At 40.8% G+C, this 12,093-nt stretch overlaps 1 protein-coding gene across 3 annotated transcripts in view; it reads left to right on the top strand.

Annotated features, from left to right (window-relative positions):
* LOC124035764 (polypeptide N-acetylgalactosaminyltransferase 18-like) overlaps positions 1-5,507 on the top strand; it is a 96,687-nt gene extending 91,180 nt beyond the window's left edge. For all 3 annotated transcript variants that reach the window (XM_046349428.1, XM_046349430.1, XM_046349429.1), the window contains 2 exons: positions 2-166; positions 4,763-5,507. In XM_046349428.1, the coding sequence (XP_046205384.1) occupies positions 2-166; positions 4,763-4,909 (312 nt within the window). In that variant the 3' untranslated portion in view covers positions 4,910-5,507. The remainder of the gene's footprint in view (position 1; positions 167-4,762) is intronic.
* Positions 5,508-12,093: the final 6,586 nt, after the last annotated feature.

The following is a 12,093-nucleotide window of genomic DNA, read 5'->3' as shown; positions in this document are numbered from 1 at the left end:
GAATGTGTACTACACCAGCACTCAGCAGTTACATGTAGGGGTGCTCAGTCCCACCATCGATGACGATGACAACAAGTGCCTGGTGGATGTGAACAGCCGACCACGCCTCATCGAGTGTAGCTACGCCACAGCCAAGCGCATGAAGCTCCACTGGCTATTTACTCAGGTAAGAAACCATACAGACCTGACCAACACACTCAGACTGCTCACTGAAAATAGACCAGCAAGCGATAGATCATTGACTTGCCATTTTCCAAATGAATACTTTGTTGCAAGGGAGTTGGATCATTAGTAAATGTGGCACCAGTGGAGGTAGGTATCTTGAGTACATTTTAATGGGTAATATTCGCGTAAATCTACAGCTCAGTGCTCAGTGGGGTTGGATTGGTCTCCATTAAGGAGTGTCACAGATATAACAGAGTTTTACGGTCCACAGACCTCTCCACAACAGTAAATGCATCATAATGACTCTCTCTGTCTCCATTATTGGACCGGCTCGCTGAGCACAGTGGCCTGTAATGAGGGCTACATCAACATGGTCTGAAGAGTGCGTCACCCACTTCACCCAGTTTTGAAGGTGCAATTAAAACCGTTCTGATCATGTTCAGTGTCATCATAATGTATGCGCTCAAAATATCCACTCAAAATGGTGGGGTGCTAACCTTGAATTCAACTTTTAGGAATTGTGTTTTCAGATAAAGACGTATGTTTCTCTCCAATGGTGGATCACTTATTTATTTTGAGTAGATGCCCGCACAAGTTAGACACTTGTAGGTTCTGTACCGTATCCCGCCCAAAAAATTATAACAAGGAGTGAGACATTGAAAACATATTATACAGTAGCATGTACTGTATGTCATATGCCAGGATGGGTTGAATCTCTATCACTAACCTCCTAAAAGTTAAGGTATTGTCAATTATGGATTCAACCTATTTTCTTCTATAGCTTTGACATTAGTGTGATGCCTTGTGAACTTACTGAGAAGGAAATCATGTATGTTCCGTTCAAAGGTTTTTATTGAAATGCTGCCAAGCACAGTTTTACATCTTAATGCAATTGTTCTTTGATTATGTTGGGGAGATCATTGTTGATGGAACAGTGTAAAATTCTTAGTTGGCGCCTCCCGAGTGGAGCAGCGTTCTAAGGCACTGCATCGCAGTGCTAGCTGTGCCACTAGAGATTCTGGGTTCGAGTCCAGGCTCTATTGCAGCGGCCGCGACCAGGAGACTCATGGGGCGGCTAACAATTGCCCTAGCGTCGTCCAGGTTAGGGGAGGATTTGGTCGGCAGGGATGTCCTTGTCCCATTGTGCACTAGCGACTCCTGTGGTGGGCTGGGCGCAGTGCACGCTGACACGGTGGCCAGGTGTACGGTGTTTCCTCCGACACATTGGTGCGGCTGGCTTCCGGGTTAAGCGGACGTTGTGTCAAGAAGCAGTGAGGCTTGGTTGGGTTGTGTTTTGGAGGACGCACGGCTCTCGACCTTCGCATCTCCCGAGTCTGTACGGGAGTTGCAGCGTTGAGACAAGACTGTAACTACCAATTGGATACTACGAAAAGGGGTAAAGTATAGGAGTGTAAAAGGATTGAAATGCTTGATCTCACATTTCACATATCTACATGGCTCTTCTGTAGGTGGTTTCTTGGTTTAGCATTGTATAATTTAAGAAGGAATAGAGTCAGACACTATGGATTATTGAGCACATTTCTGCTAGACATAGTGTGAAATGTGTTTTTTTACCTCAAAAGGAAATGCATCGATACAACTCAAGCATAGGGTGGTACAGTACTGTAGCGAGGAGGAATGTTCCTATTCCCATTCTAGCTTAATTAAGCATTACCACACTTAAATTCTACGAGGTGGAGAGGAGGAGAAGAGCAGCAATCAATGAATCTCTGGTTGAATGTGCCTGACAATTGTGTGACTTTTCTTCTCTTTAGAGCCTTATAGCGGAAATTCAACATGCTCTCCTCAAGTTAAATAATTGTTATGTATCTTGGGAAGCAGAAGAAAAGAAGTGGGTGTTTGTATTTGTAAAGATTTTGTCCGCAGTTAAGGTGGCTGTAGCGTGGGCTGTATTATGGAGACAGAGGGTTTAGGTGTAAAGAGCCCTGCTTGGGAGACAATCTTAACACGCCGATTAAACACATCTAATTATCTTTCTGTTCATCCTCAGTGCTTTTACTGACTCGATGACATCACCTTCCCAAGTGCTTCTGTTTTCTACTATCCTTTGTGCTTTTCTACTACATGGTGTATCTTCTCCCTCTCATGTCGGCCTACACACTGTAAACACTTCCCAGAAGCACTTGGGAAGGTGATGTCATCGAGTCAGTAAAAGCACTGAGGATGAACAGAAAGCTAATTAGATGTGTTTAATCGGCGTGTTAAGATTGTCTCCCAAGCAGGGCTCTTTACACCTAAACCCTCTGTCTCCATACTACAGCCCATAATATCTCCTTATGTAACACAACACATAAACACATGCATGCATTAACACAGACTCCCAAACTGTTCACTCAAAAATAATCAATTAGATGAAAGAACACAGGAGAGTTGGTTAACCTTTCACCGCTGCTTGTGAACCCAGAACCATTATCATTCTGGCTCACTGGCTCACTCTCTATAGCAAATCAATATGTTGATTTGGCAGCAGCCCACAGGATCAAGCACAGGGAGCAAACAGGACTGGTCTTCTGCCAGTACAAAATTCAACCTCGGGCCTTGTATTGTAATGCAGCTTCTCCTGGAGAGAAGGCAGGCTTTTTAAGCACCCTGAAGGTTATAATGGTTATTGGTGTTTAGCATCTTTTGATGTTGACTTCCCAGATAGAGAAAGGCTGAGTAATGCTGATATTTTGTGTGAAATTGTTCTGAAGTGTTCAGTGACCCACTGGAATTCAACTGCCTCAGAAAATGTTTGCTATTTAGCCATGTATAGCCGAAACATCAGGTTAAGAACATTATGCCGAAGCCTTGAGGTTACTTGGCAGGCTTCCTGCTGCAAGATGGTAATGTTTCAAATATGAATAGAATCAGGATGAAATGATGAATATTTTCTGTAAATAAATACGTGTTTTAGCTGCTTGGTAGATGCCTCGTAAATATTTCAGGATGCGCCTCTGGCAAAGTATGATAATGACAGAATGAAAAACAAATGTATTATTGTTTTATATTTTGAAACAACTTCGATTTCATACATAGTTTTAACAATTGATGAGCTGAAATAAATTCATCAGCAATGATAACATAAAGTACATGTACAACTTTTTTCATATGGGACTTTTTGGTTCTACTGTATTGTGTAGCTCAATTCGTTTTCTTTGTCATATCTTATTTGCAGGTAATGTTGTTTTCCTTGGACTCATTCAAGGCTATATGCACCATGTGGCCAATGAGGTGTATCTAATGGCTAATGGTTCTTTCATTTGGTTGAACATATGGAATCCACCATGTTATATTTCATGCTACATCTGACAGCCATTACTACACGTGGAGATGTTGATTACTGATGAAAGACTATTAGTGAATATGTAAACTGTATCCGTCCCCCATGTACTTTACAGAATGCACTCAAGCAGATAATTGTTTCATTCCATAGCTTTTAGGCATGCAAGACCTGACAAGCACTCTTAACTAAACAGACAGTTTTCTATTCTATTCTAATGAAAACTTATCATATCCTGAATCAGAGTGACATCGACTAGACTCCTTGTCATTTTGATTAATTCACTTTCAAATTAACCTGACCAAACCATCCGTATGCTGAATGTGCAACAAAACATTGATGACAAGTTGACAACGAGATTGCTTAGAGGTGGTTGTTGACTCCACATATAAGGATGAATCCCTCATAAAAAGCTATGTTAATTATCACTTGGTTAGTGCAAATCTTAATGATGTGTATTGGTCTGAATTTCTGAACCTTAACATGCCCTTGGCCTCTTTCTTTAAAGATGAGGAGAAAACATTTTTCACACGTCACCTGAGAAAACAGCCCTCACACTTACAGGAAGAAACTCAATCTTTGTCACCTAAGGAAACGTGTGCTTCGAAGTGTCTCTCCATCTCATCTCTCATTCCCATTTCCCATCTAGTCTTGAACCAAAATTAAAGGCCATTTTAAAACGGTTGCCTTTCCAGCTTGAGTCTTCGTTCTCCTGACTGAGCGGTGACAGGTGAGATTCTCTGATCCCAGGCCCTGAAGTTAGAGATAGTGAGCTTATCTGATCTGTGCAGTGACTCCCATCACACTGGTCCCAACAGTTGAGTCCAACACAAAGCTTTAAGGCCTCCACGTACATGTGAGAGACTCTCCACTCTAACAAATGGGAATGAGAGATGAGATGGAGAGACACTTCGAAGCACACGATTCCTTAGGTGACAAAGATGGAGTTTCTTCCTGTAAGTGTGACGGTTGTTTTCTCAGGTGACGTGTGAAAAATGTTTTCTTCCCATCTAATGTTATCTTCTTCTGTTATCACATAATCTTGGCATTCCTACTGAGAGTGCTACTGAGTATAATGGTAGATAGTGTTCTTGCTTCGTGAGCATGCTGATGCTATCTGGGAAGGCCCCAGTGCTGGTGCCGAAGGGAAATCAGTACAAAACAGAGCTGCGGGTGCTTGTTAAGCTATACACATCAACCCCATCCATTAATTCATAGCACTGTGGGGTTAAGGTGACACAGCAATCAACGACATGCACACCAATGATGCTGTCGCATCCCACTGTAATTTGATCTACCCGTTTTTCCTTTCAGGGAGGTTCCATTCAGAACAGGAAATCGAAGCGATGCCTTGAGCTGGTGGCCAGCAATGACAACGAGTTTGGGTACCAGCTGGTCCTTCAAAAATGCACTGGACAGAAATGGTCCATCACCAACACACTGCCTGGCAGTGCCCTATGATGAGCCCCTCTGAGAGAACACTGGTCAAATATACTGGAGCACACTGGACTGGATGGGGTGCTTACTCTGTTACTCCTCTGGATATTCTGTTGTGGATAAAGGAGAATGGTGTATGGTTAATGACAGGCATTGGAGGACCATGATGTCTTTTGTTCACCAGTTGACATCACATGATAAATGTTAAACATTTTCTTTCGCCTATGGATCAGCGATAGATGGTTGATATTGTTCATTATGAGATACTACAACGTTATGAAACATATTTTGTGAAGAGTGTAGTTGGTTTTCTGTTGACTTGAAGGTTGTACTGGGTCCTATATGTTCGTTGTTGTACTTGGTACATAACTGCTACTGTGTAGCAAGCATTTCAAAAGGTTCTCTGCTGTTTTCTTTTCTTCTAGTGTCTCAGGTTTGTAGGATAAGTTTATTATGCGATTAAGCTGTACAGTTTTGGGGAAATGCCAACATGTAAGAGCGTCTGCTAAATGACTTAAATGTAATGTAAATGTAAATATATATATATTAAAATAATATACTATTTTCTAAGTGTAAATATTCAAAATATTTATAATATATGCCAGTAAAAGAACTGATACTACATGAATGTGTGGTAGTGTGTTTTTCCAATGGTACAATGTTGAGTGTGCCCTTTCCATGTAAACAGCCACCAGCTGTTCCGTATTTGCGTATGGTCCCATGTGACACAAGGCAAATGTCATGTTATCAAAATGAATGTTTTTTTCCCCTAAAACTCATGCCTTTAAGGTTATAGCTCTCACAACATACAGAAGTTAATCATTTATGTTCACTATTTAATGGTAGTTGATTACACAAATTATATTAATGATCACATAGATGTAGGATCTTAATTTGATCACTCTTTTGTTGCTGAGAATTTTCCTGCACGGCAAGAACTTGTAGTGTATTCAAGGTTTAAAAAGGCTTCTGAAGTGTGTAATTGCCTCTCTAAAATGTCAGACTTGATTTGCCCTAACGGAAAATAACCACTTAACAATTCACATTTTATGTTGCTGCAGGATTATTTTCAAATGAATATCCTACATGTGTCCTTATTTTTTATGGTTTTGTGCAGTAATGTAACAAAAACATTTTGCGAGCACACACATGCGCACAGGGAGAACATTTGAGAAATGGCATCTAATCAGTTTCTCACAGAAGCAGACAGCAGTCTAGAATCAGGGCTTGTTTCTGTCGAAGCCTTTCTCTTCTGACTGTTGTGTGTACCAGGGGAGGAGAGGAGTGGCGCATTCGGTTTTCAACATGCCAGTCCTCGTTAGCATCCACATTCATGCTGGGCCAGGGGAGTCATGCCATTAAATATACACTACTGTTCAAAAGTTTGGGGTCACTTAGAAATGTCCTTATTTCTTTTTAAGAAAAGCTCATTTTTTGTCCATAAAAATAACATCAAATTGATCAAAAATACAGTACAGACATTGTTAATGTTGTAAATGACTATTGTAGCTGGAAACAACAGATTTTTAAAATATTTTTTTATGGAATATCTACATAGGTGTACAGAGGCCCATTGTCAGCAACCATCACTCCTGTGTTCCAATAGCACGTTGTTAGCTAATCCAAGTTTATAATTTTAAAAGGCTAGTTGATCATTAGAAAAGTATTTTGTAATTCTGAGTCTTTTGCAGCTGAAAAAAGTTGTGCTGATTAAAGAAACAAAACTGTCCTTCTTTAGACTGGTTAAGTATCTGGAGCATCATCATTTGTGGGTTCGATTCCAGGCTCATAATGGCCAGAAACTAAGAACTTTCTTCTGAAACTCGTCAATCTATTCTTGTTCTGAGAAATGAAGGCTATTCCATGAAGATAAATTGCCAAGAAACTGAAGATCTCGTACAACGCTGGCTCTAACCAGAATAGAAAGAGGAGTGGGAGGCCCCGATGCGCAACTGAGCAAGAGGACAAGTACATTAGAGTGTCTAGTTTGAGAAACAGACGTCTCACAAGTCCTCAACTGGCAGCTTCATTAAGTAGTACCCGCAAAACACCAGTCTCAACGTCAACAGTGAAGAGGCAACCTCCGGGATGCTGGCCTAGGCAGAGTTGCAAAGAAAAAAGCCATATCTCAGACTGGCCAATAAAAATAAAAGATTAAGATGGGCAAAAGAACACAGACACTGGACAGAAGAACTGCCTAGAAGGCTAGCATCCCGGAGTTGTCTATGTCTTCTTTCAAAAACAAGGACATTTCTACGTGGCCACAACCATTCGAATGGTAGTGTACATGCAAACCCACTTCCTTCGCTAACAGATTAAAATATTTTTGTGCATTCTCAAATTCAAAATGGAATTGATTTCCCAAAGGTTGGGAGTTGATATGCACAAACGTTCTCATATCTGGCATACCATAATCATCATCTCACATTTTGTCACAATAGTTGTTTTGCTCTAAATTCATAAAATAATGCAGAACCACATACAGTGAACTCTTCAAACAGATTTCACCAAGTGAGATATTCAAATCTTTGAATCTCAGCGTGACATTGAGTTATTTATGACACTGGAGCTCTTCTTGTTAACGCATACAGTAGGTGGCTTTTTTGCATAATGTTAATCATGAATGATTAAAACCTTTCAGATGAGCATAATGATGAGATAGCACCTGCTTTGAAATGGCCTCTTCATACTCACAGTAAAAGAATTAGGATTCACATATCAGTTCATGAATTAAAGCCAAATAAATGGAAGTGTGATTTATTACATGACAATAACATGGACCTGTTCAATCAATCCCAGTAACAGTGTTTCTAAGATGACTAAAAAACATGTGCATCATATGAGAAATGGTATTGTTATCGTACAGATATCGCACAAACTTTACATAAAGATACTGATTGCATTCCTGGATACGTCACAGAGTAATAACCATCTTGCTTTGAACACTGAAAAATTCTTCCAATATCTCAAAATGCGGGTTTGATGATTCTATGAATGGCATCGCTCCTTGTTTTTTAGTTCATCTGAAAACCAGAGCTTTCTGAGAAATCTAGAATTCCTAACCCAATAAAGCAGTTGTGTCCTTGGTCTGTGTGCGTGAGACGGTCCCATTACCCTTACCCACATTTATAATTCAGGTTTCTGCCTCTTGGGAGAAAGGCAATGAGAGAGTGCACCTCGATAATCATGCACACTCGCAGTTACTGCTGCCCCTGACACAGTCGCAATAAAACAGACTGAGAGAGATATATTCTTGGCACAAAACAAGCCCACTATGGGGGAATCAGAAAAGGTTTGGGTAGCATATGGAGGGAGTCGGAGCCTTGTCTGAATTGAGAATTAATAAATGTCCCACAGGACTCACTGGAGGAGAGAGTTTATCAGTTGTGGATCCTGCAGGTAAGGTACAGGTGGCTAAATGAAGTAGAAGAACCACCACAGGAGGGCCCAGGGGATACGAGAACTGGGGCTGGTAATGGGGAGCCAACTTTCAATTGAAAATTCAATTAAATCCTGCTCAAAGTAAAGTGATTTGTCATCTGTATTTCGCATATATATTGTATGCTTACTGAGCTGTAAAAGAGACAGATTTATAGTCAAATAGCTTTACTCTGGTTTAGTGTGACCCTACATCCAACACATAGTGAAATGTCCCTGTTAGTTATTTTCCAAATCTAAAGTGCATTTTACCCATACCATCTCATCGAGGATGTTTCATGTTGCCAGTGGTGTAAAGTACTTAAGTAGTACTTTAAAGTATTTTTACTTAAGTAAAAAAAAAGTCATGCATCCTCCGATACACAACCCAACCAAGCCGCACTGCTTCTTAACACAGCGTGCATCCAACCCGGAAGCCAGCCGCACCAATGTGTCGGAGGAAACACTATGCACCTGGCAACCTTGGTTAGTGTGCACTGTGCCCGGCCCGCCACAGGAGTTGCTGGTGCGCGATGAGACAAGGATATCCCTACCGGCCAAACCCTCCCCAACCCGGATGATGCTATGCCAATTGTGCGTCGCCCCCACGGACCTCCCGTTCGTGGCCGGTTACGACAGAGCCTGGGCACGAACCCAGAGTCTCTGGTGGCACAGCTGGCGCTGCAGTACGGCACCCTTAACCACTGCGCCACCCGGGAGGCCCTACATTTGATACTTAAGTGTATTTTAGCAATTGCATTTACTTTTGATACTTAAGTATATTTAAAACCAAGTACTTTTAGACTTTTACTCAAGTAATATTTTACTGGGTGACTCACTTTTACTTGAGTAACTTTCTATGAAGTTATCTTTACTTTTACTCAGGTATGACAATTGGGTACTTTTTCAACCACTGCATGTTGCCATAGGAACGTTGCTTAAATTAAGTCACCTATTTTCAGATCCCAAGCCGTCACACCAGAGGTGAACATACAAACTCTACAAATCCATATTTCCTGCTGATACAAGATTAATCTCTGACCTTTTAATATTATGCTTGAATGCCTTGAGCTATGCACAGGAACTGACTGACAAACATCTTATATCTGCATAGACTATGGTCTGTGTGTGGAACAAAAGGGACATGGAGATAGTAAAAGAGCATTCACGAGGCGTGCTGTGTGCTATGCACTGATGGGTAGCTTTCCGGAGGTTCACAATTATTAAAAAGACAACCACAATAGCATGCAGTACCATCAGCTTGTTTGAGGTTAGGCACCCCTTGCACATCTCAGACCAGACACAAACCATATCTGAAGTGAATTGAAGCCTTGCAACTCATCCATGAACTACTCTGAAGTATTTTTCTAGTCCTTTCCTATTTCCTCTGTTTTGACAGTGCTCGTTTCGATTGGACATCCACTAGTGCAACTTCAAAGCTCCTCCAAAGCAAATGTCAGATTGTCTGTCATGATCAGAAGAATGATACAGCAAGTTGTTGAAGCAGCCAGTGTCAGTTTCTCTGCTCCAAACAGAGCAATGAAGCTGAATATTACGGCTTTCTGTATTCGTCAGACTGCTGGATAATCACAGAGAGGCAGAGGGAGCCCTGATAAGTGATAAGGCTAATTTCCTGTGCCACACTTTATTTATGCTTATGGATTACAGCAGTAAGGTTGGATGACAGTACACATTTACACAAGAAATACACAGACAGTATGTCTGTACACCTCAATTACTGCCTAACAACCATTTGACTGTTTGACGGCGCCTGCTGTAACGGATTGTGCCATTGCCCAATGGAATGGTGTTTGAATAAAGAGTTCAAATCCTCTAAATAAAGGTTGGCTTGTCTTTTTATACCAGTGAAATTTTATTTTGTTCTTTTGCCAAGTCTTACTGTATATATTTCTATAGTTATTGTACCAGCCCTCCAATTGCACCAAACCCTCCTATGGACTGTTGTGAAATTACTTTTCTCTTGTATATAACCACACCTTGTGTTAAGCTCTGTGTGAATAAATCAAGCTGTAAATTACCCAGGTATCTTGGCGTCATGAAGCAGACAGATTTGGAGCAAGTCTGCAAATGAATTTGTTACATACTGAGAGGAGAGAGAATCTTTAAAAGAGTCAGCGTTTCTCTGTTCAGTATGAGCTCATCACTTGGAGAGACTATCCTGGGAGGCAATATGAAGAGTGAGTGGATCTTTATTTAAATAAATAGACATGCACACAGCTCAGAAAACCTCTCAACACAACCAAATATCAATTGAAATTAGTGTGAAGGAATATTTTAGATTTTGTTGCTGTACTGAAATGTTTAATCTCAAATACACTGACCCGAAATTCAAAATGAATCATATTTCACCTCATAGGCAAACAGCACATTTCAAGTTGGACTTCAATATTTCAATGGTATTTACTTTACAGGGATAAAGACCCATTTTATGACCACCTGGTGGTGAACTTCTCTCGGCGGTGCACACAATACAATAAACCCTAATCCTCTGTATATTGCAGTTGCAAACCCATCAATACTTCTGAAAGGCCTTGTGACTCAATTATCAGCTTCATAAAATACATTGCTTATGGCATTGAAACTCATAATGTGCATCCTGGCAATACGTATTGGGTTTAGAGTCCTAGTTTGCACAATGATTTGTAAATGTCTGAGTCATTTCTCATTTTAAGAGTTTTAATATGAACATCATCCTTAAAGTCTGCAAACACTAAGCCATTCCTAGTTTAGTTAATATACTTTTGAACAACATCTCAAATTATTTTTCTGTGCACTTTAAAAAAAAGCTTTATTTAACTAGGCAAGTCAGTTAAGAACAACTTCTTATTTTCAATGATGGCCTAGGAACAGTAGTTAAGGGGGGGGGGGGTAGATAGGGGGGCAGGTCAGCTCAATCACTGAGGCAGTGTTTTCACACAGCTGAGCTAAGATTTGCTTTAATTGGATAGGTCAGGAATACATTTGTCAGCACATCCCCATGCTTGTGTCAAGTAGGGATCACATAACAGTGACATGGGGTGAATAGATACAAACAGAAGGCAACACTAAATGAGGCCTCCTACTAGGCTGGCCTTCTAAGGCTGACATGACCCGGAGCCAAAAGATTTAAACAGAGGTTAGAAACTTAGCCTACAATAGAAATGGGCTGCCTGTGTACTGTATGCATGATATGATTTGATTTAGGTTTAATCTTGAATAGATATTGCAACCTGAGTAATCATGCTCACTGTGTATACTAGACAAGGACCAAACCTCACCACATCATTAATCACATTCATATTGTGGTTTGTATTGTCAAACAATATGAACATTTCCACAGAGACAGATGCCTCAGTAGGAGCCAGGAGGTGTGTGATATGAGGTAGTGTCTATATGGGTAATTTCAAGTGTGATCACCCCAGGTTCTCTTTCATTCGTCCCTTCTCCTGACTTTCAATGATTGTCTGATGGCTGTGATCCAAAACACAATAGGGGAAACTGGGGCATGGAGGAAGGAGCATTACCTTTGTATTAATATGCTGATAGAACTATGTGTGATAACAAGCTCCATGCCTCATAGATGCTGCAGTATTACCCTCTGCGGTGCAGGTTTTGTCCTCCTCATCCCTCTAATGCAACCTGGCTGCAGAACTGATGAAGCTGCAGACAAACCTGCCCTCTGACACATTGTTTCAGATTCGCAGTTTCCCAGGGAGCAAATTGCCCACAAGCCAGAAGATGATAGCTTTTGATATGACAAAAAAAGGGTTCAGGTCTTAAACTATTTGTTG

Source organism: Oncorhynchus gorbuscha, linkage group LG05, assembly GCF_021184085.1.
Source record: "Oncorhynchus gorbuscha isolate QuinsamMale2020 ecotype Even-year linkage group LG05, OgorEven_v1.0, whole genome shotgun sequence".
Classification (NCBI taxonomy): Eukaryota; Metazoa; Chordata; class Actinopteri; order Salmoniformes; family Salmonidae; genus Oncorhynchus; species Oncorhynchus gorbuscha.
Note: the sequence above shows the minus strand (reverse complement) of the source record. Positions and strands in the feature narration are given on the sequence as shown.